The sequence below is a fragment of the Notothenia rossii genome (assembly GCF_949606895.1).
Source record: "Notothenia rossii genome assembly, chromosome: 5".
Taxonomy (NCBI): domain Eukaryota; kingdom Metazoa; phylum Chordata; class Actinopteri; order Perciformes; family Nototheniidae; genus Notothenia; species Notothenia rossii.
This window is the reverse complement of record NC_136903.1, coordinates 3,160,574-3,187,828: the sequence shown is the minus strand read 5'-3', so window position 1 is coordinate 3,187,828 and position 27,255 is coordinate 3,160,574. Positions and strand designations below refer to the sequence as shown.

Below are 27,255 nucleotides of genomic sequence, written 5' to 3'. Positions count from 1 at the left end.
ATTACAGGTTTGAGTTCAGATATCTTTCAGACATTTCAGGAAGTAGAACATCTGTCTGTTGATGGGGCTCACATTGAACCATCAACCACCACCACCCTTCACTGGCTTCCGGTAACTGCTAGAATCCACTTCAAGACACTGGTACTTGCGTACCATGCTGTGAATGGATCTGGCCCTTCCTACATCCAGGACATGGTTAAACCGTACACCCCAGCACGTGCACTCCGCTCTGCATCGGCCAAACGACTCGCTGCACCCGCACTGCGAGGGGGACCCAAGTTCCCATCAGCAGAAACACGTGGGTTTGCTATCCTGGCTCCAAATGGTGGAATGAGCTCCCCATTGAAATCAGGACAGCAGAAAGCTTACACATCTTCTTCAGACTGAAAACTCATCTCTTTGGACTCCACTTCGAGAGATAGAATTACTAACAAAGCACTTCTATACTAATAAAGGGCTGGCTTATCTAATGCCAGTTGAGTAGCACTTGAAATGTTTGGCTCTATGAAACCTGATGTACTTATATGATTCTGTTTTCATCAAGGTTGTATTTTGTTGGTCGAATGCACTTATTGTAAGTCATGCAATGTAATGTAATGTAATGTAATGTAATGTAATGTAATGTAATCAACTAACCACAGCAATAAACACAATGTGCAGTGTTGCCACATCCTAACAAGTTCAAAACATGAATATTAAACAACAGTGGGTATAAATAAAGTCAATCAAAAGTCAGTTTTGCAGATGAGTCATACAAACTAGCTGCAACACGAGGCTCCTGAAAGGGGGGGCTGTTCATACTCTGCATTATGACAATAAGCCAATAAACGGCACATCAGACAGGATATGTACTTAGTAAGTCAGAGGACATTAACTTCATGAACACACAACATTAAACTGTGCAACAACAAGCTGTCCATTCACCATCCTGTCCTCTCGTGCTGCTGCAGGGACTGAGTAAGCAGACGTTGTTGTGCAGCTCTCACTTTCCTCCACTAGATGTCAATGCTGGCCTTTCCAACACAAAGAGCTTCAACCCACGTGCAATAAAAGAGGACCTGAGATTTGACTCCATTAAGACTAGAGAGGACCCTTTGAAGATAAACTATTAAGGTGTTAAGTCCTACCTGATAAAGTCCTAGCATAATGCATACGGATAATCACTGGCATCATCGCGCCATCATCTCCCGTCTCCTGGACTCGGTATCCGCCGACCGTGCATCTCCCCGACTCTTGAGGACTGCACATCCTTTGTTTTGGGGGAAATCTCTACAGGGTGAGCGAGTCACACTCCCACTCACTACAGTAGCGACTCTTCCCTGCACGAGATCAACCGCCATAGCGACACGCTCAGATTTCCACTGTTGCCTTACGGCCCGTCCACACGGCAGCGTGCGTTGCTTCAACGGAGACGCTTCCCATTCACTTTGAGTGGGGTGACGTCACGCTTTGCCGAACTGCATTGTGGTTCCGTCGCTTTGCCTCCGTTGCTCGCCTCGAAAGTTGAGAAAAGTTCAACTTTTCAAGCGTTGACGGAAGCGCCAGCCAATCAAATCATATACCAGTACAAGCTCTAGCCAATCAAACCGCGTGCTTGTGTGTCCAGGGCGGGAGATTAATGTGATTGGTTGTTGGTCACACGCCAGACACGCCCACCGGCAAACTTCAACGGATGCTGCCGTGTAGACGTACCGTTACACATTCATAATCATACTCGTTTGGATCTACCACTAGCTCTCCCTCCATCATTCTCATTTCAGATGATATCGATAAAGACAGTCTTAATCACTTAACCTGTTTTTCAGGTCTCAGGCTCGAAAATGACATTCCCAGAACAAATGACAATAACTTCCCTTCAAAAACGGGTACATTAATAATCTTTTTTCTCAAAGCAATAACAAACCTGTGAGTTGGATGTAGAAGTGTCAGAATCAATACAGATTTATTTTTATTTTAAAGTAAATTCAGATTGAACATAGTAAAATAATATAATAAGTACTCTGTATCAAGATTTCTACAAAAAAAGCGATATTTGACCTTCTTAGAGAGGTTTAGCAAAAAAAAACACCTCTGGGGTCATTTGGGTGGAAATGGACGTATTTGCCGTTTCTCTGGAACCCATTGGTCGATGATTGACATCTCTTTTGAACCGTTCAAGCCAATAGAATCGAAGGGGGATTTCCACACACACACACACACACACGTTACCATTGAGACATGAGAGCTATGCGCACGCAGTTTGCCCAAAGCGAAAAAAAAAAAAAAAGCAGAGCTATTTTACGCTCTGAAATCTAAAAAACTTAAAACTAGGTTTATTGCTGATGGATTATCAGAAATCATTTCAAAGTGACACAGACACATTGGATTAACCTTTGGATTAACCTTCAGCAGCGTTTTTAAGCGACACGTAGGTAAAACACATTGCCGTGTTGGCTACCTAATGCTACGTGGTGTGGTGTCTTTGTTAGCTTCTAATCTCGCGAGTTCGGATCGGTCAGTAATGATACCAATACCTGTCAAATATGTACAATCTCAGCTTGCTAATCAATATCTTATGTGTGCAGATATGATAAGTAATAAGGGTATTTTAACGTGAGTTATGTGCTAAGTGTGTTAGCATTTTTTCGCTCAGGGCTAATTCAGAGCCTTTGTTATTACCCTTATGTTTCGTTTTGCTAAAAATTGTTAATATTGTCTGATAGCTGAGTTTCTTCCCGTTAAGTGGGTATTACACATTAAGAGGTTTTTAAATGTTAAGAAGCCCTCAGACGCTGTTTCGTGCAGATGTTGCGATTTTTTATTAAAGCATATTAGCATATATATGACTCAACATGGCCGTAACTAAACTTCTAATTAAGCTAGACCTAGATCACGGCTCATGTTTCAGTATTTACCTAAGTGTATGTATCTTGCATCTTGCACTTAATTTAAAACCACGGTTTCATGCTCACCTGCCATAACAAGCTGCAGCCGTGTGTGTGTGTGTGTTTTTGTGCGTGTGTGTGTGTGTGTGTGTGTGTGTGTGTGTGTGTGTGTGTGTGTGTGTGTGTGTGTGTGTGTGTGTGTGTGTGTGTGTGGCAACGAGTCAGTAAAAGCTCTGCTGAGAGGTGGAGCCACACAGAAAGTTGAGACGTCACATTTCCTACAATAAAAGGTAACGTTTGTGAGAGCAGAGCTGCAGGTGAGACACGACTCTCTGTCTCTCTCTAAAGACACTGGATCCTCAACGACACAGAATCTTCCAGAAACTGTGAGTACGCTGCCCTTTAGAGACAAGAACACTATCTAAATATCAGTCAACATTTAGTTAAAAACTGAATCTTTGACACCTGTTTTACTATTCAGAAAAATGTTATGCCACAAAATGAATTCATTTTGGATAACAAGAAAATATTGCCGGGAATACAATAGAGTTACTAAACTCTGGTTAGTTAAAGTGAGACAGAACGTCGTCAGCTAATATTGGGTAAACATGTCCTGGCCTTTATTGTCTGTGGTTAAAGAATAACTTATGATGGTCTAACATTTTAATCAGTGACTTTATTTTACCACACACATATAAAAGGAACAAGTTATCGGACTTGCCCTTTGGACTTTCTGCACTACAGTGTCAGATTTGATCTTGTATTTCCAGTAAAGCCATAAAATTATAGTTTAACAGCGGTTACACAATTTGTCGGGAAGCCAGATGTTTTTTCTTGACTTCACTGTTTCTATAGGGACTGATGTTTTCCTTTGTAAGATGGTACAAATGATCATTGTCACCAGGGGTTAAATTGGGATTTGATATGTGGGGTGGGCTCTGTTTGGGGCTGCGAGGGGGGGGGGGCTCATTATTTGACCTTAAGGGCTATACTGTATATGAGGCCCTAAAGAATATACTCCATTATCTGTTTCAAATGCACACATTGATGCCACCAAATGATACAATAAAAATAGAAAGTAGGCTACTACAAATAAATACATTTATATCTTAAAGGTCCCATGTCATTCTTTTCCGGTTCTTACCCGTCCCCTTGTGTGTTGTGTAGCTTTGTCTGCATGGAAACGGTCTGCAGAGTCCCAAACCCTCAAAGTACACCCTGTAGTGAGTAAAGCTCTAACACAGAGAAGACCTGTCTATGCTGCCCCAGAACGCCTCGTTGGAGATTTTAATTTTTCCATTTGTTTTCTTCCTGACTATAGTGATGGACCAATCTGTGGAGCTCCTCACACACACTCACTCACTCAGCCTTATTGCATTACATGTCACTTGTTAGACGCACCAACATCTTCTGGAATCTGACGTCCAGTCTTTTAACCTTTTTTTCTCTCTTGATCCTCTTTAGTCTTTATAGTGCTTAACATCGGTCTGTACTACTGTCATATTGACCTCTGAAATGTCCCATTTGACCAATCAGAATCCAGCATTCAACTAAAGGCCCTGACACACCAAACTGAACCCAAAGAACACGTCCCGACGGACCCGAGAGCATGTTGCCAAGCTTTACCTGGAGATGCTTGCAGCCGGATTATCATTACGGAGTGGAGCTTTTGCATCTCACAGTTGAGGAAGATCAGTAACAGAGGAACCCAGACTCATGAGGAGCCTGACAAAGGTCTACTGGACTTTACGTCATTGAAAAAGAAGAGATGCCAGGTAGGACAGAAGAATGAAAGAGGAGATTAAGGCGAGACAGACTAGAGAAGATAAAGTGAAGGCTAAACTAAGGCAAACAGTTTGATAGATGGAATGAGTAGTAAAGAGGCAGGCAGAAATAAAATACTACCATCAAAGAAAAGCCAGAAGAAGATACCGCTCCACGAGAGTAAATGTCTAGAAGTATCCAGAGAATAGGTGATCTCAGGTTTTGAAGATCAGCAAAAAAACGTATTCGTGATGTTCATGAACTTCCGTCGTATTCACAAGTGCCAGTTCGTGCAGCTGCTGACCGCATGCATGGTGCTGTGTGTGGTGATGGTCAACTGGGAGGAGCTGGACCACCATGTGGTCAGCAGCATGAGATCCTACACGTACCGCTACCTCGTCAACAACTACGACTTCCTCAACTCTAACTTCAACATCACCTCCAACCGTCACAGAAAGGATGGTTCTACTAACGAGTTGGTGACCTACCCGTACCTCATCAACCGTCCAGGGAAATGTGCAAGGGGAGATGGGAAAAGCGGGGATGACGTCCTCCTGCTTCTGTTTGTGAAATCATCGCCAGAGAACTTTGAACGGCGCCAGGCCATCAGGGACACGTGGGGGAACGAGAGCTTTGTTTGGTCCGAACTGGGAGCCACCGTGCGGATGGTGTTCGCCCTCGGTGTGGACGCAAAGCGGAGTTCCTGGGTGCAGAGAGCACTGCTACAGGAGGACCAGACCTACGGAGACCTGATCCAGCAGGACTTTTTGGATACCTTCCACAACCTCACAGCCAAACTGATCACGCAGTTCCACTGGGTCCACGACTACTGCCCTCAGGCACGCTTCCTCATGTCTGCAGATGACGACATCTTCGTCCACATGCCCAATTTGGTGAAGTACCTAAGGCAGCTTCTGAGGAATAAATCAGGGGTCAAAGACTTTTGGGTGGGGCATGTACATAGAGGAGCCCCTCCAGTTCGCCGCAAAGAAAGCAAATACCACATCCCCTATGATCTGTACCCCTGGCCTTCCTACCCGGACTACACGGCTGGAGCGGGGTACGTGGTTTCAGGAGACGTGGCCGCTAAGATCTACCAGGCCACTCAGGTGCTGAACTCCTCCATTTACATTGATGACGTCTTCATGGGGATTTGTGCCAAAGTCATGGGGGTGTCTCCCCAGGAGCATGTGTACTTTTCAGGTGAGGGCAAGGCTCTGTATCACCCCTGCATCTATGACCACATGATCACATCGCACGGTCACACCACAGACGTTCGGTCACTGTGGCAGGCAGCTACAGACCCTGCAGTGTACGGCAAGTCCAGAGGATTTATGGGTAATCTGTACTGCACAGCGGTGAGGGCGATGATGCTGTGTCGGCCATATTACCAGAACTCTTACTCCTGTATGGCTGCTTTTACATAAATGATCCTCAGGTAACGCAAGGACTGCTTAATGCTAAATGTTTGCAGACAAAGAAATGACGGAACTTTACTCAAACAGTCTGCCATGCTGTTTTTCTTTAATGTGATATGTAAGTGTTTACTTGGCTAACTTGCCACACACAGCTTGAGTCAAGCAGCACAGGGATGAACTATGCCAATATTTTAACAGTGTCAGTGCAGTGCCTTTTCAGTGGGGCAAGATATAGCAAATATGTGCCTTTTTGTGTTTATTCTTTTAACCACACAGCGTTAAGAAAAGAATAAAATGTGCCTATAACTGTCAGCTGCAGCCCTAGCATTATTGTTGGTTTAACTACTAACAGTATATTTTAAAAACATTTTAAAATGACCATCTTGAACAGCTGCAACAGTAAAATACTTCTAGGCAGATTGTGGAGGATAATGGGAGAAGGAAGCCAACCTCACGTATGAAAGGCTACATGTCAATAGAGGGGCAGAAACCGTCTTGCAAATTTACATTTCAATCTTGAACAATGAACAGCGGTAGACAGTAACAAATTACATTTACTTAAGTACTGTACTGCTCCACTTCCATTCAGGCAAATAGTGTACTTTATACTGCGCTAAATTTATTTGATAACTTTAGTAACTTTGAAGATTCAGAATACCATAAAATATTATCAAGAAATAGTTTATCATGTGTTATTATAGGCTAAATGTTATTGATCCCCTGGTGAATTTCACAAGCTACCCAGCAGTATTTAATTTAAATCAGCTCCTCCACTTCAGCTCTCTGAAGCAGAACGACACTATTTAAGCATTGTGGCTGGCAACCTTAAAGTACTGCTGCTACCACAGCAATCTGAACAGCCAATCAGAGTGATTTCTTTTGCCGACAGTGTCTGAGTAGGGCGACAGGACGCTCATCGACGGCGAGACATCTATTGACGGCCGAAATCGGCTTGGTGTGTCCGGGCCTTAAGCCGTATTTAGCCTTCTTTAAATGTAATTTGACTCTAATAACAAAATAAGCAGCATGGTAGCAGTTCTATTACATGAATACATGTATGATGTGACAGTAATGGAGACGGACACATTGTGTTTTTAATGGTTTTCTATTGAATTTATTTAGGATCTTACACATGTACACAATTGTGATGTTAACAAGAACCATCAAGCTCCAGATGATATTACTGCAAAAAGGCATATGATTAGTTAAGTTTAGTCGAAATGTGTTTTTACTGTTTAATAACCAACAAGCAGCTGAAATACAAACGTTCATTTTAAAAGTGACTTTCAGCAGACAGGGATCAGTAAGACAGCCTCAATGAACGATGTAAAACTACAGAGAGAGAAGAGTGATCAAACAATATTTTTTACTCTTAAAACATCTCTATTAAACTTTATACTAATAAAAAATGTGTTTAATTTTTGGAAATATTCTGAAATGGTGGTGTTGACAGGAAACCAAGAGCTGTTGACTCTTGCTAAACTAAATTAAAAGCTTTCAGATGTACTTTAAAACTGAAGGCTGTTTTTATCCGTGAATCAACAAGCTCTGCAGATCAGTCGGACTTGTTCAGCCACATGTTTTTATAGGGCGATACATTTAAATGCTGGTTACCATGGTTACAACCGGTTTGTTGGCCCCATAAGCAGTATTGGTATTGGTAATACGCAGTGTTAAATGTACGCAGCATGTTGTCAGTACAAAATAAAAGACAACAAATAAAACCAACTATCTTTGTTACAAGTCTGCCACAAACACACACTGGCGTTTAGGCATCCATTACCTGACTGTCTGAAGTGCTTCACTCATACTGATGTTATGTCCTCCAACCTTCCTGTGTCACTGACAGCGACCCAGGCAGGAGTGCAGACCAGACCAGTCAGACTTGTTCACCCACATGTTTTTATAGGGCGATACATTTAAATGCTCGTTACCATTGTTACAACCGGTTTGTTGGCCCCTGTGGAGTCTATTTGTATATAACATTACAAGACTAATTCTTATTTTTACATTATTTGCTTACTGTGCTACAGTGACGTGCGGTGAGGTTCATGGCTGGTGAGGCACTGACTCTTTCAGGGTCAGATTTACAAATATTATATTTTGACCTTAATCAAAATATTCGGTTATTTTCAAAAGCTTTTTTAGTCTGATGCTTCGATTCATTTTAAACAGACCGTTCAACAAAAGGATACCCAACATCTAAATATTGGATTGTTCTTTCTTAGTAAGATCCCATTTTCATTACAATTGTGGCCTTACCTTGACTTGAAGATTAAGTCCATGTTCTCCTTCTGGACAACAATCTCTATTAGTTTTTTGTAAAAGTCCTCCTTATCTTCTTGTAGTTTCAAAAGTCTAGTTTGTTGTTTTTGTCTACCGTCTCTGCGTAGAATAACAAGAACCTGTGGGCTCACGTGCGCCCCCTTCAGTGTGGCAGAGGTTATGGCTGCCTCCCCTGGTGCTTTTTTCATTGCCGTTATATGATGAGACCAGCGGGCCTAAATATCATATATACGTTAAATAAATTATTTAGAGACTATGGATGGCGAGGATAAATGTAATAAAGGGATCTACAAACATTACATTGGTGACCTACAGTGAGATGGTAACAGGCATGCGCTTAGTGCCCGCTTTCCAGACAGTTTCTGTGGGGTGACACATTCTGAGGTGAGGCAGAGCTCATCTGTGCCTCACCTCACCCCACAGTAACTGGCTTGAGCACGGGCACTAACAAATAGAAGTCTTTAGCCTGCAATACAGAGTAGCAAAGTCATACACTGGAAGAATACAAAGAGTTATTCATAAACCGGACATCACTCCGACCTTGAGCTTTGGGTGAGCTCCGCTCCCACACATAGCTAGGAAGCTGCATTATAAACACTCACATTTTCTGTCGAGACTTTAGCGAAAAAAAATTACGTACGATGGCGACAGAGTAGGGAGGGAATTCCACAGGCCGGCCGAATGCTGATTGGAAGATTTTGTTGCCAAGAGACTTTTTTCTAAGTCTGCGCACCAACGAGGGAGGCCAAAGTCTAAACCACGGCCCTCCCCAACTAGTCTCAACCAATCATAAATGTACGTGAAACGCCCTGTGTAATAAAATGTATTACCGCACGACGTTTGGGGCTCTTGTCCGGAAATAGTGGTTACAGATTACAGCTTTGCTGCCTGTAATTTCTATGACGTGACGGAGTCCTTGGCCAAGTAGAAAATATATATTTTGCTCTCTTTACAATAAATAGTTAAACTTAGAAGTTGTCTGTCTTTTCTGGAATTCTGAACCCAACACCCCAACAAAAGAGATGCACACCAAACTGAGACATGATAAACTACATTTGGTCAAAGTTAGTTAAAAATGAAATGCACAATCATGCATGGAAGTTGGAATTAGTGACGTCAATGTAAGAAACAAACTACCGACTAAAACCCCAATAATAGAACTGATTTTATAGACTTGAAAATGATTGTATAGCTTCCTCTAAGAAAGTAAACCCTACTCCACGGCGCACCAACATCTGGTCCGCCGACAACAAGTGAATTTAAAATGAAGGCAGCTCTGATGATCTGATGTTTTCTGTCCAAGTCTGTTCACAGTTTCCATAAACAAGTCCTTAAACACTACAGAGCCCATACCTTGTTCCTGTTAGTGTTCACTTCCTGTCTGTAGCCCATACCGTGTTCCTGTTAGTGTTCACTTCCTGTCTGTAGCCCATACCGTGTTCCTGTTAGTGTTCACTTCCTGTCTGTAGCCCATACCGTGTTCCTGTTAGTGTTCACTTCCTGTCTGTAGCCCATACCTTGTTCCTGTTAGTGTTCACTTCCTGTCTGTAGCCCATACCGTGTTCCTGTTAGTGTTCACTTCCTGTCTGTAGCCCATACCGTGTTCCTGTTAGTTTTCACTTCCTGTCTGTAGCCCATACCGTGTTCCTGTCAGTGTTCACTTCCTGTCTGTAGCCCATACCGTGTTCCTGTCAATGTCCACTTCCTGTCTGTAGCCAGTGATGTACCTGAACACGTTCAATGAACGATCGTTCATGAACGCCTTCATATTTTGGGCGAACGTGAACTGAACGTACTGTATTTCCGCTAGATGAACGTAATTGAGAACGCGTTAATTCTCAGCGCTGTATAAAGGCGTTCTAAAGTGTGCCAGATTTCATATGCCTTTCAGCCGAAAACCCAGTTAAAACACACCGTAAACAGGCTTCAAAATAATGCGGAAAACCACCCAATCTGGCAACAGCAAGCTGCCTGTGACGCGTATGCGCCTGTCACCCCTGGCTGTCGCACTAAAATATACGTCATCAGACTCCTCACAACAAACAATGTGGAACCGCGGAACCGGCGAGCATTGAATGAATGAATTAGTATGGACGAAGCCGAGAGCAGCTGCAGCAGCACTCGCTCAGAGTCAGACTCTACGGCGTCGGCGTATGAGCATTTAAAAGAGTTTTACGTTAAAGTCAGTACTGACTCAGACGGAAAAAATCTAACGTTTGCCTGTAAACTGTGTCCGCCCGGTTTGAAAAAGCAAGTCCGTACATCGACGACGTCGACAGCAAACCTTAAACGGCACATTGAGAATAAGCATACGACTAGCCTTTCAAGGTATGTGCGAGTGGCGAATAAAAAAGAGAGCCGAAACAGATCCTCTACCACCCAAATCCCATTAACATCGTACAGGAGCGGCCCTGTTTTCACTGTCTCCCAGCCGCAGCTAGACAACCTGGTTTTGCAGTACATCACTGGAGACCTGCAGCCTTTGAGTAAAGTGGAAAGGCCAGCTTTCATAAACCTAATTAAAGGGCTGCAGCCATCCAAAAAGGTGCCATCAAGAAAAAGAGTACAGACACTGCTAAACAAGCAATTTCAAGAAAACATATGTGAACTTAAATCTGTACTCTCTGACGTCGATGCTGTGTGCACAACAGCAGATTGCTGGACAGCTGTGAATAAGTCCTTTATAGGCATCACTATACACTGGCTAAACAAAACTGATGTTTCTGAGAGACACTCTGCAGTACTGGCATGCCGGCGGATTAAAGGAGCAGATACACATGATGTATTGGCAAAAGTATTGTCAGATGTGAACAAAGAATTCAAGATCCACAACAAGGTTGTGTGTACAGTAACAGACAACGCTTCAAATGTTGTCAAGGCATTCAACTGTTTTGGGATGGACATGGCTATTGATGCCGAAGAGCCAGAGACAGTGGTCAACTTTGATGAAACTGAAAGTAAAGATGCCAATGAACCAGATTCAGCCTTTGCTGCCGCCAGTGAGAGCTCAGATGAAGATGACCAGATGGAGCCTGAGCCTCTGTCAGATTTGGATCATCCCTCTCTCCCCCCTCACAGAAGGTGCATGGCTCACACCTTGAATCTAGTGGCCAAAGATACAGAACTGAAAAATGCTACAAAGCAATGTCGAGGGCTGTTTTTGCAAAAGCATCTGCTCTGTGGAACAAGGTTAAGCGGAGTTCAAAGGCTTCTGATACTGTGGAGGAAAAGCTTGGGATTAGCTTTGTTGCGCCAAATGACACAAGATGGAACTCTTTATTTCTTTCCATGGAGCGACTGTCTCGCATTGCAACACTAACTACCAAGGCAGAAATGAATGTGGATGACGTCACCTCTGCAAATGATGCCACTCCCCTACATGACAAGCTGCTCCTGCACGATGTGAGTGATGAGTTTGGCTTTTGTCGATTCTCACCAGATGAAGTCAACTTCATACACAAGTTTGTGGATGTGATGAGGCCTTTGGCACTTGCACTAAACATCCTCCAAGCAGAGAAGAACATCTTTCTTGGGTACCTGGCTCCAACCATTGTGCAACTGCAATGTCATATGAATGACCTGTTGGATGAGAGCACAAAACCCACTGCTGCAGAGGGTCTCATTACATGTCGTCCCCCTCATAAAGAGCATCTTGCAGTCACTGAGCACAAGGCTGGCAGGTCTTCTGAAGAAGAGGGAGCACATACTGTCCGCTATACTGGTGCCAAGATTCAAGCTTGACTGGGTCCAAGATGAGGAGAAACATGTGCAGTACAGATTGATGCTGAAAAGAGAATTGCAAACCAACTCTGATGACTCGGATGCAAGAGACTCAGGTCAAACCCAGTCCAGTGGCGAAAGTAACAAGAAAGATCCTGCAGCTTCATTCTTCAGATTTAACAGAAACCCTCAGGTTCCTCAAAAATCTGAAGTGGACACGTATTTGGATGCCCCAACCACAGATGGGTTTGACGAGTACATGCAGTTTCCAAAACTCAAAAGGCTGTTCATAAAACACAACACAGCCCTCAAGCGCTACGGTAGAGAGGCTCTTCAGCATCGGTGGTCAAATATTCAGGTAGGGATGAGCTGTGATTATATTCCTAATCTAATTATTTCAGTAATTGCCATTCGCCTCAGTACACAATTCCTTTAATACAGATTACTGTTACAATGTTTGCCACAATAATCATGATGTTAAAATGCCTTCTCTTCTTCTTCTTTCTTCTTCTTCTTTCATCTCATTCAGGCCCAGGAGAAACCGGCTGGGAGATGACAACTTTGAGAAGCAGCTGATCTTGAATGCCAACAAAAATATTTGAAGGTATATATATTATTGTTTTGACCTGTTTTTTGGGCTATAGAAGTACAATGTATTGCTAATGGAGATGAGTATATTGGTGTGCAGAGGTGAGCTGCATAAAAATAACAGTCAGAGCATATCTTGTTTTTGTTTTTTACAGGAAGCAAGAAACAGCAGATCCACCAGGGAGAGACCAGACTACTGTGACCGAAACAGCAGATCCACCAGGGAGTGACCAGACCACTGTGACCGAAACAGCAGATCCACCAGGGAGAGACCGGACCACTGTGACCGAAACAGCAGATCCACCAGGGAGAGACCAGACCACTGTGACCGAAACAGCAGATCCACCAGGGAGAGACCAGACCACTGTAACCGAAACAGCAGATCCACCAGGGAGAGACCACTTTGACCAGTGACAGAGGATCTTCATTCAGATAAGGCCTTTTCAGGATGGACAGAAAGTAACAATGTCCTTGCCCCTGCACACTTTTGGACTCTTTTTTTCATTTTCACAAATTATTATTTCTGATTTAGTTATTTTAGTTATTTGTTTGAACTGTAACCAGTGGTGACAGATCTTCACTCAGTATTTTCACTCACACTGGACAGAAAGTAATAGCAGTACTGTCCATGGGCCTTGGGCTCTGACTGACTCTTTAAGTTATTGGGTTTTTTTACCTAATTTTTTTTACCTTTTTTTCCTCATTCATTTGGGCTGAATATTGCACCCAAGTTATGACCCAAGTTATAGAACTTTTTGTTCTTTGGGCAAACAAGTCAGGAAAAAAAAAGAATGCGACTGACTTAATGAAAAGAGAATTAATGTTTAAATGTTTTGCACTTTGAATATTGAACTTTGAGGTACAACCTTAGTTTCATACCTCAGCCTGGTTCCTACCTCGTGTTGTGTTAGTACAGAGTTATGTCGGCACATGTTTATATGTTATATGTTTGCACAATGACTACTTTCACTTTTGGTACTTTAACTATATTTAGATTATTATACTTAATAAAGACCATTCAAGCAGCACTTTTTTCCTCATGTTTTTGAAAATATACTGTTGAGATGAAAGCTGCAGCTGCTACTAGTGTGGACTGAATGGGCGGCAGCAAAGCGTTATGGAAATGCCAGTATTCTGTCTGTGGTTCTATATGGGTTGTGGCAATCATTTTTGACAAATAATAGCTCGCAGCAACGTATTGAAAAAATAACTATAAACTATAAATTAGTTCATTTTTGAAACCATGAACTTTAATTCAACATTTTGAATTATGAACTATGAACTGAACTAGTTCATTTTAAAATGTGTGAACTGTGAACTGAACTAGTTCATTTTAAAATGTGTGAACTGTGAACTGAACTAGTTCATGTAGAAAGTGAACTTTCCCAACACTGTCTGTAGCCCATACCGTGTTCCTGTTAGTGTCCATTTCCTGTCTGTAGCCCATACCGTGTTCCTGTTAGTGTCCATTTCCTGTCTGTAGCCCATACCGTGTTCCTGTTAGTGTCCACTTCCTGTCTGTAGCCCATACCGTGTTCCTGTTAGTGTTTACTTCCTGTCTATCTGCTTCTGGTATCTAACCAGTGGCGGCTGGTTCATTTTTCTCCAGGGGGGGCTCTACCAAAATGTAAGCAATACAGTCTATTATTTTAATGCCGGTTTTTGGTCCACCTCCTTATTATGCTCACTGATCCCAATCCTATCAGTTGAGGAGCTGCTCCTATCAGTTGAGGAGCTGCTCCTATCAGATGATGAGCTGCTCCTATCAGATGATGAGTTGCTCCTATCAGATGAGGAGCTGCTCCTATCAGATGATGAGCTGCTCCTATCAGATGATGAGTTGCTCCTATCAGTTGAGGATGTGCTCCCATCAGTTGATGAGTATCTCCTATCTGTTGAGGAGGTGCTCCTATCAGTTGATGAGTATCTCCTATCAGTTGAGGAGTTGCTCCTATCAGTTGCATTGAGGAGGTGTGGACTCCGCACTCACCACTTATAACGAGAGTCAATGGGCACAGATGTCTGCGCCCCAAGCGGGAAACACGTGACTTATCAGTAACTTTAGACGCCGTAAAACACTTTTTATCAATGTTTTATCACAGATTATATATTTTACTGACACCAACTATATAATATGTACCTTGTTAATAAAAAAAAAGTATAAAAATGTAAGTATATTTTAATGACAATCTAGAATGCCACAACGCCTCACTACACATGAGACAAAGAACAGGAACAGCAGTCAGCCCAGGCGTGCTAACAGCTAACTAGCCTAGCTCAGATTGTTTGGGAGGTCTCTTTTTGTGTAGTCTGTAAAGGCACGACATTTAGATTGTACAACTTATTTAACTGTTATTAGTCAGCTGCAAATATGGTTTGACCCCAACAAAAATTGCAATGGATTATTGTAGTATCAGGTGTACTTCATAACATACTAAAAGTTTGGATTGAAAAATTATGTAATCATTGCAATTTGGACCAATGGATTTCTTTTTAAACAAAAAAAATGACTTGACTAGAATATATTATTCGGAGTAAGGAGAAAGAAGGACTACACTTAATCTTTAAATTCTTCAAATTCACATCTATCTGCAGACCTTATAGTAAACATACTGGATTCATTACTCCTTTATTCTTTATGTTAATGTGCATGAAGACATGGCATTGTTGTCATGTCATGTTTCTTTAGTGACATTTGATTGTTGAGCAAGACTGCTATGTTGTCTAAACCTGTTATGTTACCAAGGCAACAAGCATCATATGGACTGTGACATGGTTTATTGACTTTGATTCATTCATAAAGTCCTGATTTCAAAATGTTACTTTGATAAAATACAAAAGTATTAGAATCAAAAAGCACTTAAAGTAAAAGTACTCACTTTTTCAGTGGTATAAAAGTAAAGCATGAATAAAATGCTAAATGTACTTAGCATCAAGTAGCAAAAGTACTTGTTATGCACAGTGTTATATTTTCACAGCTCAGTGTCAGTAAATATTGTGCGGTTAGTATTGGACTACAAGATAGATGCAAGCCTGTACAGGTAGAGTCATTTAAAGCAGTGCTTCTCAAACTTTTTTCAGTAATGTACCCCCTTTGAAACATTTTCTCAGCCAAGTACCCCCTGACCGACCCTGAACATTTTTGATCGAAAAAGCCTATATAAATAACTACAATATAGTGATGTTCCCTCAGTGTGTGATGTATTAACTCCTTCGTGCATTCATTATGACAAACTAAGGATATTTTCATCTTCATGCATGAAAAAAAATAACATAACATTTTTATACAACAGATTTTTCCAAGGAGTTTTTCAATTTAAGTAATAGTTTAACAAACCAATGAACAAAATGATATATTGTGAAAAACGATCAAATACAATACACACATTTGACATAAAATGTAACTTATTGTACTAAGATAATTTTTTTAATCATGCATGATATTTTTTTAATTAACCTTTTTATTTTTATTTTTTTATTATCATTATTATTATTATTATAAATCTCACGTACCACCTGCAGTACCCCAACGTACCCCCAGGGGTCCGCGTACCCCCATTTGAGAATCACTGATTTAAAGCATGAAAGAGTGGGTTGGGTTCTGGAGGTGTGGTTACAGCATTGTGCTTGCTTGGCGTGGCCTGAGCCTGGTGGTGGGGCCCAATGTAATATCTTTTCATGGGGCCCAGAATCCCTGGCGGCGCCCCTGGTTGTGTGAGTGTTTGCTCCAGAGGGCAGGACCTATAACACATTTCCTACCCAATAGCATTGTGAGGCTGAACAAAAGGACAGTTTGACTATGTAAATGTGGTCTTTTAAAAAAATAAAACATTTACTGACTTTTTTGGATAGCTTAAACTCAAGTAATGTTGTAAAATTACAACCAGGGGCCTTACAGGGTTAAGGGCTATTGTGTATTGTTATTTACTTTAAGATGTTTATTCTTAACCAATAATTTAATTGAAAAACTCTTATTTAAATGATGTGTGTGTGCCTCTGTATTCCTGATGATACACTGAGAGAATGAGCTCATAGGGCTGCTGATCAGCTATGCTAAACAGTCTGTATATTGCATTACATTTGTATAATGTAAGCTTCGTTTCACACTCAGAGTCCTTTCCCTCACTGAGCCTCTCAGGGCAAATGGAAAATGTAACCGGGGTGAAAAGGGTGTTATCTTTACTTAATTATTAATGTAAACAGTTATCAACCGCTTTTACAATGTGCTGCTGACTGCTCGAATGTGGTTTTACTTTAATGTATTTGTTACTGAACCTGCTAATGGAGGTGGGGCCGACCAGTTATACAAGAGGTAGATTATAGCTGTACTTTTTTTTAAATGAGCCACATGCCCTGACGCACCAACATAATTGTATTTATTTAGACTGACATTAAGAAGTTGAATCAACTCATTACAGGGAGAGAGAGTGAGAGAGAGAGAGAGTGTGAGAGAGAGAGAGATAGATAGATAGATAGATAGATAGAGTTATATGAGTGATAGTGAAACGTTTTAACTTTAATTTAGCAAAAAAGAGCGTGAAACTTTACATGCAAGTTTCAAAGTAACTTCCTGAAAATGTAATTGTCTGCGGTGATTCTACGGAGTCCCCAAAGGCCCAATAGTGTGCACACAAAACATATTTGCGGCTGCCCGGGCATAAGGAAGTTGCTCTACTTATGAAATCTCTGTTAGTTTAAACTCCCACTTCACTACTTTACATTCAAAACAAATAGCTTATAAAATGTGGCATTATTGATAAATCTACATATTGGTCTATAAAATAGTTACATCATACTTATCTTAACCAGCAACACCAATAAAATACTGCTTCACATAAATGCATCGCAAATAATCATCAGTTTTTATTCAATGCATATAGAGGACACTGAACCACAGATCGACAGTTCATCCATGCATTTCTTCACTTGTCAGTTGTTGTTCAAGCTCTCAAACAAACGAGCGGGCAGTACATCACATGGGCTCTTGTCATACTTGCCAACCTTGAGACCTCAGAAACCGGGAGCATTTAAAAATGCAAAATGGGTGGGGGGGGGGGGGGGGGTGCTAGTGAATCGCCGGAGCTGTTAGATTAACATTAACATGCTTATATTGTAGTTCTAAGTGCAATGCCTTGCGGCCTGTAGCACCATCCTTGGAGCATATGTGTGGGCTGGAAAGGAGTGAGCAGAGAGTAGAGTAGTTGTCGATTTTTGTTCTGTTTTCTGTGACTATCTGCCTCACCCTCTCAGACTTTCAGTTGCGCGCGCTACTAAAGAGACGTGTTACCATGGAAACCAAACAATGGTGTAGCTGTATTAAAGTCCGAGTGGAAACAGTCCTGAGTAAATCTGATTTTGTCAGAAATCGGGAGAAATGCGGGAGAAATATGACCCCGGGAGGAAACCGGGAGAGGGCAATGAAATCGGGAGTCTCCCGCGAAAATCGGGAGGGTTGACAAGTATGGCTCTTGTTGCTGCTACTTTGACGACATGGTTCACTTGCAACCGGTTTTGTTTTCGTGCTGTTGATGCCAATTTTCATTTTTTTCTATAGTGAGTTGATGATTTCATAAACTAAGAGTGAGATACATTTTCGCCCCGCAAATTTTCCATCCAAATGAAGCAACATTTCTAAATCATTTTAAGACTAATTTGACTACGCATGTTAGTGTTGTTGGATCCATCCATCCATCTTCCCCCGCTTATCCGTGGTCGGGTCTCGGGGTATCAGTTCCAGCAGAGAGCCCCAAACGTTCCTTTCCCTCAACCAGCTAACTGGGGGATCCCACGGCGCTCCCAGGCCAGAGAAGAGATATAATCCCTCCACCTGGTGTTGTTAGATCTTATTGTCTTATATTTTTGTACAGCACTTTGAATTGCCTTGTGTTGAAAGGTGCTATATAAATAAACTTGCCTCGTCTTGCCTAGTGATGACTCAATATCTACTAGGATTAATAAATGTCCAAAGTGTCTATTACGTCAGTAGGAAATCCGACCTTGAGCAATTGTGCATTGGAATAGAACATGTTGTTTCATACGGCCCAATGAGGACAAACACGAGTCAGAATCTAAACAGGAAAGTGTAAAAACATGTTGAATCATTGAACATCTGATAGAACAAGAACAAGACACACCTAGTTCTTGTTTTTCTAAAAACAAAACAATGAGATAGATAATTTCTGCAATTTTTGTTAAGGAGAGGCAGCTTGGGCGTGTTGATAGCTGTGGGAACATGTTTCAAATGGGGTGTGCTGTGGGGATGACACCAGGGCCGGTTCTGACCAATTTGCTTTACCAATTTTCATTTATATCTTATTTGACCTAGTTAACATTTATTTATTCATCCATATTTTTTAATCTCTCCAGTTTTAAAGGATATTGTTGGTTTTCCTATAGTATACATTGGAATGATTTCAAACCTGTTTTTAATTCATCCTAATAATTATAAAGGAGTGCCTTGGAAATATGTGTTCACATAAATTGTGATCAAACCGTTTGAGACACACTGAGATAACTTAGACTAAAGTGAACTATCTAAATACTCAGAGTCCTTTCCCTCACTGAGCCTCTCAGGGCAGATGGAAAATGTAACCGGGGTGAAAAGGGTGTTATCTTTACTTAATTATGAATGTGAACATCAAGGCCAAACGTTTTTTTTGTATGATATTTGTAATATATTTCCAGTTAATCTTGTGGACGTGCAGATTCCCTGTCCTCCATCAGGGGGTTCTGCAGCACCCTCAGCACCCCTGCTTCCCACGGCCGTGCTTCGTTGTTACTTTGCCTGTGGGAATAAGAAAAAAATAGTTAGATATACTGAATATTATTTGATCTATTCCACCACTAGCTTAATCCCAAATAATGTAGAGGTGTGTTGTAGGTGCCCTAAATAACCCCTTATTTTCTAGTGAGATCTCTTTTTATGTTCATATAATAGTGATTTCAATGCCACCCCGAAATGATCACTGGTTCCATCCTGGCCACCCCACTGAAAATGTCCTGGCTCCGCGGCTGGCTGAATGGGACGTTACGTTACAAAATACTATGCAGACAGCCGGAGATCGATCACTTGTATTTGCCAAACTATGCGTTACAATTAAATCCACGTAAATTACACCTCACAGCAATGAGGCCAGCTAACTTAAACCAGGATACATCCTTTACCGTCAAACTGGGTCTGAGCACAGCTGCCTGTGTGCGTTTCATAAATACTTTCTGATTGTATATTTATTTTGCTGCTTATCAGCTACATGGCCCTAACGTGTAAAGTTCACACTTAGACTCTTGCAGGCCAGAGGAGGTCAGAGCATTAGGGTCAGAGCAGGAGGAAGCCAGGAGGAGATGAAGACATTAGTGAAGAAGGAGAAATGTATGTGAGGAATAAAGATGAAGTGTCGGAAGGGTATCATGAGTATTGAACTGATTTATACTATATGTTAGTTTGTTGGTCTGAACACCTTGTTTCTCTTTAAGATTAAGAACACTTGTGTTAGGGCATGATTAAACAATAAATAGGTTATACAGTATAAAATACCACGTACTGTCGGCCCTCCCATGCCACCCTGGCATGACCTCTTGCCCCCCCCTTTGCCACCCCATGTAAAATGTTCTAGAACCGCCACTGGTGTACACACACCTCATTCTTACTCTGCTACACACCCATAGCCACAGTCACACCTTATAATACCGCAAAACATATCATACACGGGTCAGTTTGAGTGAACTTGCTAAGTTTTGCTCATTTCATGTATGCCTATCAACAACATCTTTTTTGATCCTATGGACATTCTGTTTGATTTCAGTTTTTGACTCTGGAAAAGTGTTCGAAAACAGTTCAAGTTCCCCGATAGCGTTATATATGAACAATCTTTTTCACTAAACACATATTTAGGCTATTTTATTGGACCTTATTTTTGAAAACAATTTAATAACTAGAGAAAAGCAACTACAATATTTCACTCTAATTCTAGCTTGAATTGGCTTTGAAGAATGTATAGACCTAAGTCTTACAACATAAGCAAATATGATGTAAACTTTAGCTTGGCATGACATGTGGCTCAAACATTAATGTCCCCTTCAGTATCACTTCATCACTTTTATAGCGACCTAAGGTATACTATTTTATTTGTCCAATACTTTGGTTTAAAGGAGCCGTATGGATTTTAGCCTCTGCAGACCATTTACATGCACACAAACCTATATAACACACTACAGGACAGGGAAACCCCCGAAAAGCATAACAGGGCCCCTTTAAGACGAAATACATTGGGACTATTGACATTGCCATCGGCCTCAGTTGTACATTGTGTTGTGCTAGCATGCTAACTCATTAAGCTGCTTTATAGAATCAACACGTTGCTACGTTGTGTACGTTACCTAACGTTAGCATGTATTCGTTTTAGCAGTATCCTGTCATAAACTGGACCTTTACCAAGAGACAACCTCCAGTTTGAAAAAATGAAGGCAACGCAACAGGGCCATAAACGTGCATTCTCTCTATCTGCCAACAGGTCGTAACTTGCTGGTCTGTTTGTCTAGAAGTCGGTCACTAAGTCTGATTGCATAGAGGTCTATGACAAAATCAGCCCAATTCTGACTTGATTTAATGTCTCAGTAAATATTTCTATATTTTCAATTGTAAGATTCAAGCCCTAAATCAGTCGTAGTCTTTACAGGCTGCATATGTTTGTAACATAATTGAACTATTGCACTTTAATTACACACATTTTATCTTCTCATGCAATTGAATGAGAATACTTCATTCAGACTGGCTGCAGTACTGAGTGTGAAGCAGGGCATTGTTGCATCTCTGGCCTCAATGTGCTCCCTTGGTGTTATCAACCTGCACTTTAGTTGTAGATGAGTGCATTGATAAGATACATCATTGTGATACGCAACAAACAGAGGCTGTGCACACTCTCTGCTCCAACAACAAATAAAATACTTGTGGTTTATGTTATGAAAGTGATTGATGTTGCCTGTGTGTGTGGCGGCAGTGCAACGAGTGGCTGTGGTTCTCGGGTTAGTGTGAATGAAGTGTACATACTTTTCAAATCAAATCAAATCAAGTTTTATTTATATAGCACATTTTTTAAATGATTTTTGGTCGAGCCAAAGTGTTGTAAATATAATAATGACCTTACAGTAAGGACACTATACAGTAAATACAACAGCACAGTTTGTACAGAATATTAGTATGAGAATACGACACCCTCTGTCCTTAGACCCTCACATCGTACAAGGAAACACTTCCAGAGAAAACCCACAGTTTAAAGGGGAACATGGGAGAAACCTCAGGGAGAGCAACAGAGGAGGGATCCCTCTCCCAGGACGGACAGACGTGCAATAGATGCCGTGTGTAAATTGAAAAGATAATACATTTACAGCGTAGGTAGACCGAATGTTTGGAAATGCATGTTTCTGTAATAAGAAGATGAATCCACGGGGATGTCAACAATCCTGTGGGAGCCATCAGGGAAGCAGCATGACGAGACCCAGGCAGGAACACAGAGACCGGTTCAGCCACGACCCGAAGTCCACGACTTAATCCAGGACTCAGGATAGAGGATCCAGGGCAGAGGAACACAGCAACAGGATCAGCCTCGACTCCGGATCCTGGCGTAGATATAGACACAAAAGAAAAATAATGATACTTTGAATTGAAAACTCCTGCAAACTGGTGTATTTTTACTCAAACTAATCGTAATCTTTAGCTTTGTAAGATAGCACTACACATATTCTAACCCCACGCTGCAAAACAAATATGTAATGTAGGCAGTAAATTGCTCTATACCCACAGTCATTTACTTTGAATTTGTAATACAGTGTGATGCTGTACATTATGCTGCATTGTGGGAATATTATCCTTAGGCGGGAAATGTATACAGCACTTTAAAACCATACTGTAATATTACAGCAATACTGTAATGTTACTGTAAATAGTGCTGTAATGTTACAGTAACTTTTGGTGTTACTGTACAATATTTCGGGGTGAACATATCAGGAGCAAGAGGAGAGAACCGCTGTGACCTTTAACGGATTATTTAGATTTATAAACCTTATTATTGCCGTTTTTTCCCCCCAAAAAAATCGTATTTTATTTCGAGATTGAGTTGCAGTATTATATGGCTAAGCAGCTTCAACAGTCAGCGGACCAAATGGAGGAGAGAGATACAGAATGTCCTCACCCGAATCGAGGAGGAATCCTCCAACCAGGATCTCTGCTGGTCATGATGTTACGTCCCCACTAAGGTCTCAAGGACAAAGAAGAGGCTCTTTTCCTTTTGGCTGATGTAAGTGGGGTTATACATTATGATCTTGTGCAATGCAAATGTAATAATTTATGACTTTCAAATATTACATTGTATTGTACATTCATTTGAACATATTAGTGTGTGTGTGTGTGTGTGTGTGTGTGTGTGTGTGTGTGTGTGTGTGTGTGTGTGTGTGTGTGTGTGTGTGTGTGTGTGTGTGTGTGTGTGGGGACCTAAATCTGTTTACACAGTCACATGAGGGGACTCGCCTCCCTTATGGGGACAAAATGGAGGTCCCCATGAGGGGAATCATTAATTTTAGGGTGAAGACTTGGTTAGGGCTAGGCATGTGTTGGTTATGGTTAAGGTTAGCATAAGTCTCCAGGAAATGCATGTAAGTCAATGTAATGTCTCCTGAAGTGATGAATACATGGTGTGTGTGTGTGTGTGTGTGTGTGTGTGTGTGTGTGTGTGTGTGTGTGTGTGTGTGTGTGTGTGTGTGTGTGTGTGTGTGTGTGTGTGTGTGTGTGTGTGTGTGTGTGTGTGTGTGTGACTAGTAAAAAAAAAAGGTCTGCTTGCAAACTCAAACCAAACAGATGCAAGTCATTGTGTTTTGTGTAAATGCTTGTGGACTAAAGGACAGATCCGATGCAGATAATGAGGAACTTTATTGAGCAGCAGTGCAGAGGTTTAAAGTGCACAGTAACAGAGCAAACGCTTCTTTGAGGAACATGGTTTCAAAAGTAAGGAACTGAAGTCTCAGGTGGAGCGTCTCTGAATCCTTCAGATTCGTTTTTAGATGGGGGTGCTCTCAGTTTGGAAGAGGAGCCGGGTGAGGAGGAGGAGGAAGGAAGCATCTCTGGTTCACAGCTGTTGTAGAAGGGATCTTCCTCACGGCCCTGGATCAGGTCCTGGTAGATCGAAGTCCAACAAAGTCTGGAGAAACAAAGAAAGAAAACGTGTTGCATTAAAATAGCATTTATCACCAAACCTCCATCAAAGATCCAAACACCAAGAGTCTGTTGGTTTACATTCATAACTAGATGTTCACCATACAGATATATAACAGTTTGTATTGAATGACTTCCACAGGCTTGATATGATTAACTGAGATAGCATTAACACATATTCCATACTTCCATACATCAGCCTTATTAACACCACCTAGCGTTCAAAGGCGAGTGAGGAGGAGGGGCTCCTCCTGGTGGATGAAGTTTAGCATCACAGTCAGTCAGGTTTCAGTTGATGTGTGTTTGCTCTGACTTTCACAACACCTATGTATATACCTGAGAGGAGAAGAAGACAATAAAGCAACATGTTTTAATCAGCATGTTATCATTACACTGCTGTGTGTCTGCATGTAAACTGAAGCATCATATTTACATGTTAGTTTCTGGTCCTTGCTGTTTCACTGAGATCTCCACGTGTCAACAGGATAGACGTTTGCTGACGGAGGCTGCAGGTGGAGGCTGGAGGCTGGAGGCCTGTCATTGTAGGAAACGTGTGCTGGACCTTTACCTGCACTGGATTTATTGTGGTAGCCTGATTAACAACATTCATTTAGAAATATGCACCATGTAAGCACAATATTGAAAGACTAAAAGTTTAAAAAGCTCAGAAAGGTCAGGAAACAAACCCACCTGTTGGCCCTCATGTCAGGGAATACTGTGACGCTTATATTGTACATCATGTTCATATTACAAATTAAATATTGCACACATTTTCACATACTCTACACAAATATAATGTCACATATCTTCTGGGAATGATTTACTAAGTGAAAGTACTTTAAAGTTACCTTTAATTAACAATATTCACAATATTAATTTAGCTTGGTGCTTTGGGATATAGGTCTACATAGGGAATATTAATCATTTGTTAGATGTTTCACAAGAATGTTAGCTAGCTAAAACAGTGTTGTTAGCGAGGCAGTGGCCTAATTTAAATGTTATCCATTTATTTGTAATGAGTATTTTCATTGAGTCTGTCCAGTAGGTTACCTGAGTCTAATGCTAACTGTGTTTAATGGTGTGAATCAGTACTCTAAATGTTTGGAGGAAACATCGGTTAACTTTCAGGCCTCTGAAAGCTTCGGCAATAAATGACATTGAAAAACATGCAGATTTTCAAAGCGATCAAATCTCACATTTCCCATGCTCAATGTCGCTTCCAGAAGCTTATTTGAGGCCTTAGCTCTTGACAGGATGTAACAAGTCTGCAGTAGAAGTAATCATTTGAGAGGAGTCGTCAAGTGAAAGCGGAGAAAACTATTTTCTTGACCGTCTTCAGGTTTTGTTTTATACTAAATGTTGATTTTATATCAATAAGGCCCTGCGGAAACCATAGCAACCATGGAATCCCTCACGTCAATTTCTTACGTAGCCTATACGCACAGTCAAATGTAAACTCTGTAACCTAACGTTTATAAAACCAGCCTAAAATAAAGTCCATCTATAAATCTACACATCTAACTGGTATTATAGGACTGGACATTTATAATACGCAGTTTTCAGCTTGGCTGCTCAGAAATGAATAAGTTATGTGCAGCAGAGACAAATTGCGCAAAATGGAGGCATATCATATTCACCATTATCAATACTTTCATATGTATTAATGGTATATACGTATAGTTAACATACAAAGACACTTTATGGAAGTAAAACTGATGAAAACGCTTGTTATTGCACCATTACGTACCTGTGTTGTTACTAGACCGAGCATTACGCTCAGACAGCAGGTCGGAGTTTCCTGAAACATATGTCCCAAAACTTGTATCTACTTCTAACATTATGTTTTGTTCATTATTACGATATTTGATGATTGCTTTTGACTCAGTATCAAATAAGAGTTAATTACTGTACGTCTATTTTGTTCACCTAGTAGTTTTAAAGTACTTTGGTGTAACGTAATGACTTTTTTATATTAAAGTTCAACTATCACTCTTGTTAAATGACATTGTACGTGTTGCCAGTAGGCTATTAGTCCAATTGCAATCTATACATTCATGAAGGAGTGAGAAATTCATATTTTGTATTAAACATTTTCGGGGAATTTGGGGCAGCAGGTCTATCAACATGTACATCCTTTTTATCTCTGGATCCCCTATGATCTCGACTGCATGTACCTAACACAGATCTTATTACAAATATTAGATGTATCTCTTAGAGAACGGAGACACAAATGGACATTCACTTGTAAGGATAACATGTAATTCTTTAAGTCAGGTCAAAAACTAATGGTCCCTGTTTAGAAATGCCCTCCATCAGCGTGTAGTGGCACTCATCCGCCACCTGAGGGTGCTGCAGAACCAAATATATCAGACAGAGAATTTCATTTGTGAGTTGATGAAGAAAGGAACATTTAAACCTGAAGATGATCTTTGACCTCCATGAGAGCAGAATAATTCATACTTGATCAATAGTTTTAGTCGAAGGTTTGGGCAAAGCTTGACTATTGGAGGATTGTGTCAGTACTTGTGGGTAGATGGAGGCAGACTTAAAGCATCTGCAACTGAACACTAAGTCAGTTCTTTCTGGGACAAAGCTTGCAGGAAATAGATTTAAAGTTTTGGATACGGACAAAAATGTTGATTTTATTCTAAATGACTTGTGCAAAGCGATTAAAAAGCAGTACATTTAAAAATGTCACGTTTGGAGGCAGAGCAGAATGAATGTTTGAATTAGCTTTTGGTTGTTCATAGCATATACATACATCTCGTGTTAACCAACAGTCATGTTTTTAATCATCTCTATCATCGAGGCTAACTCAGAGCAGCTTTACGACTTCAACGGTGATTTGTCCCAAATGTTTAAAATCTGGATGTAATTGAAATACAGATGACACAATAGATTGCTGACAGCTCATTCCCTGTATATGTTCATGTATCCACTAAGTACTTTAATTTAAAATATGAATTGTTTTGGAAGATTTTGATAACATAGTGGAAATGTGTCTTTTGATGGTCTGATATATTTCAGGTGACTCTGTGTGAAGTGTCTCTGTGCTGATTTGCATGAGAGGCTTCTTAAAGGGAAGTGAAACAATGTGTGAGTGAGAGACTGATGGAGCAGAACCAACATCTGACAGAAACTCCTTAATCTGTCAGGCCCCAAGCCTGTTTTTCAGGTCTCAGGCTCGAAAATGACATTCCCAGAACAAATTACCATACCTTCCCTTCTAAAAGGGTTAAATTAATAATCTTTGTTCTCAAAGTAATGATAAACCTGTGAGTTGGATGTAGAAAAGTCAGAACCAATATAGATGTTTTTTATTTTAAAGAAAATTCAGATTGAACATAGTAAAAAACTGTAAATTATAGTGTCCGTCCAAATATTCTTTTTTACTTATAGTGAAAACTACCCT

The 27,255-nt window shown here is 40.9% G+C and overlaps 1 protein-coding gene and 1 long non-coding RNA gene across 5 annotated transcripts; both read left to right on the top strand.

The window, feature by feature from the left end:
• Positions 1-2,349: 2,349 nt before the first annotated feature.
• LOC307040145 (lactosylceramide 1,3-N-acetyl-beta-D-glucosaminyltransferase A-like) lies at positions 2,350-9,306 on the top strand. Of its 4 annotated transcripts, XM_079682732.1 has the most exons (3): positions 2,350-3,250; positions 4,032-4,087; positions 4,186-9,306. In XM_079682732.1, exon 3 carries the CDS (start codon positions 4,880-4,882, stop codon positions 6,053-6,055), a length of 1,176 nt encoding a protein of 391 aa, XP_079538858.1. In that variant the 5' UTR covers positions 2,350-3,250; positions 4,032-4,087; positions 4,186-4,879; the 3' UTR covers positions 6,056-9,306. The 4 variants fall into 4 exon arrangements, with proteins under 4 accessions (XP_079538858.1, XP_079538861.1, XP_079538860.1 ...); XM_079682735.1 differs by lacking the exon at positions 4,032-4,087 and having other exon boundaries at positions 4,401-9,306; XM_079682734.1 differs by lacking the exon at positions 4,032-4,087.
• Positions 9,307-11,989: 2,683 nt separating this feature from the next.
• On the top strand, positions 11,990-13,280 carry LOC307040156. Its single transcript, XR_013808435.1, has 3 exons — positions 11,990-12,410; positions 12,582-12,656; positions 12,796-13,280. It is a non-coding gene; the product is annotated as an uncharacterized lncRNA (long non-coding RNA).
• The last annotated feature ends 13,975 nt before the right edge of the window (positions 13,281-27,255 follow it).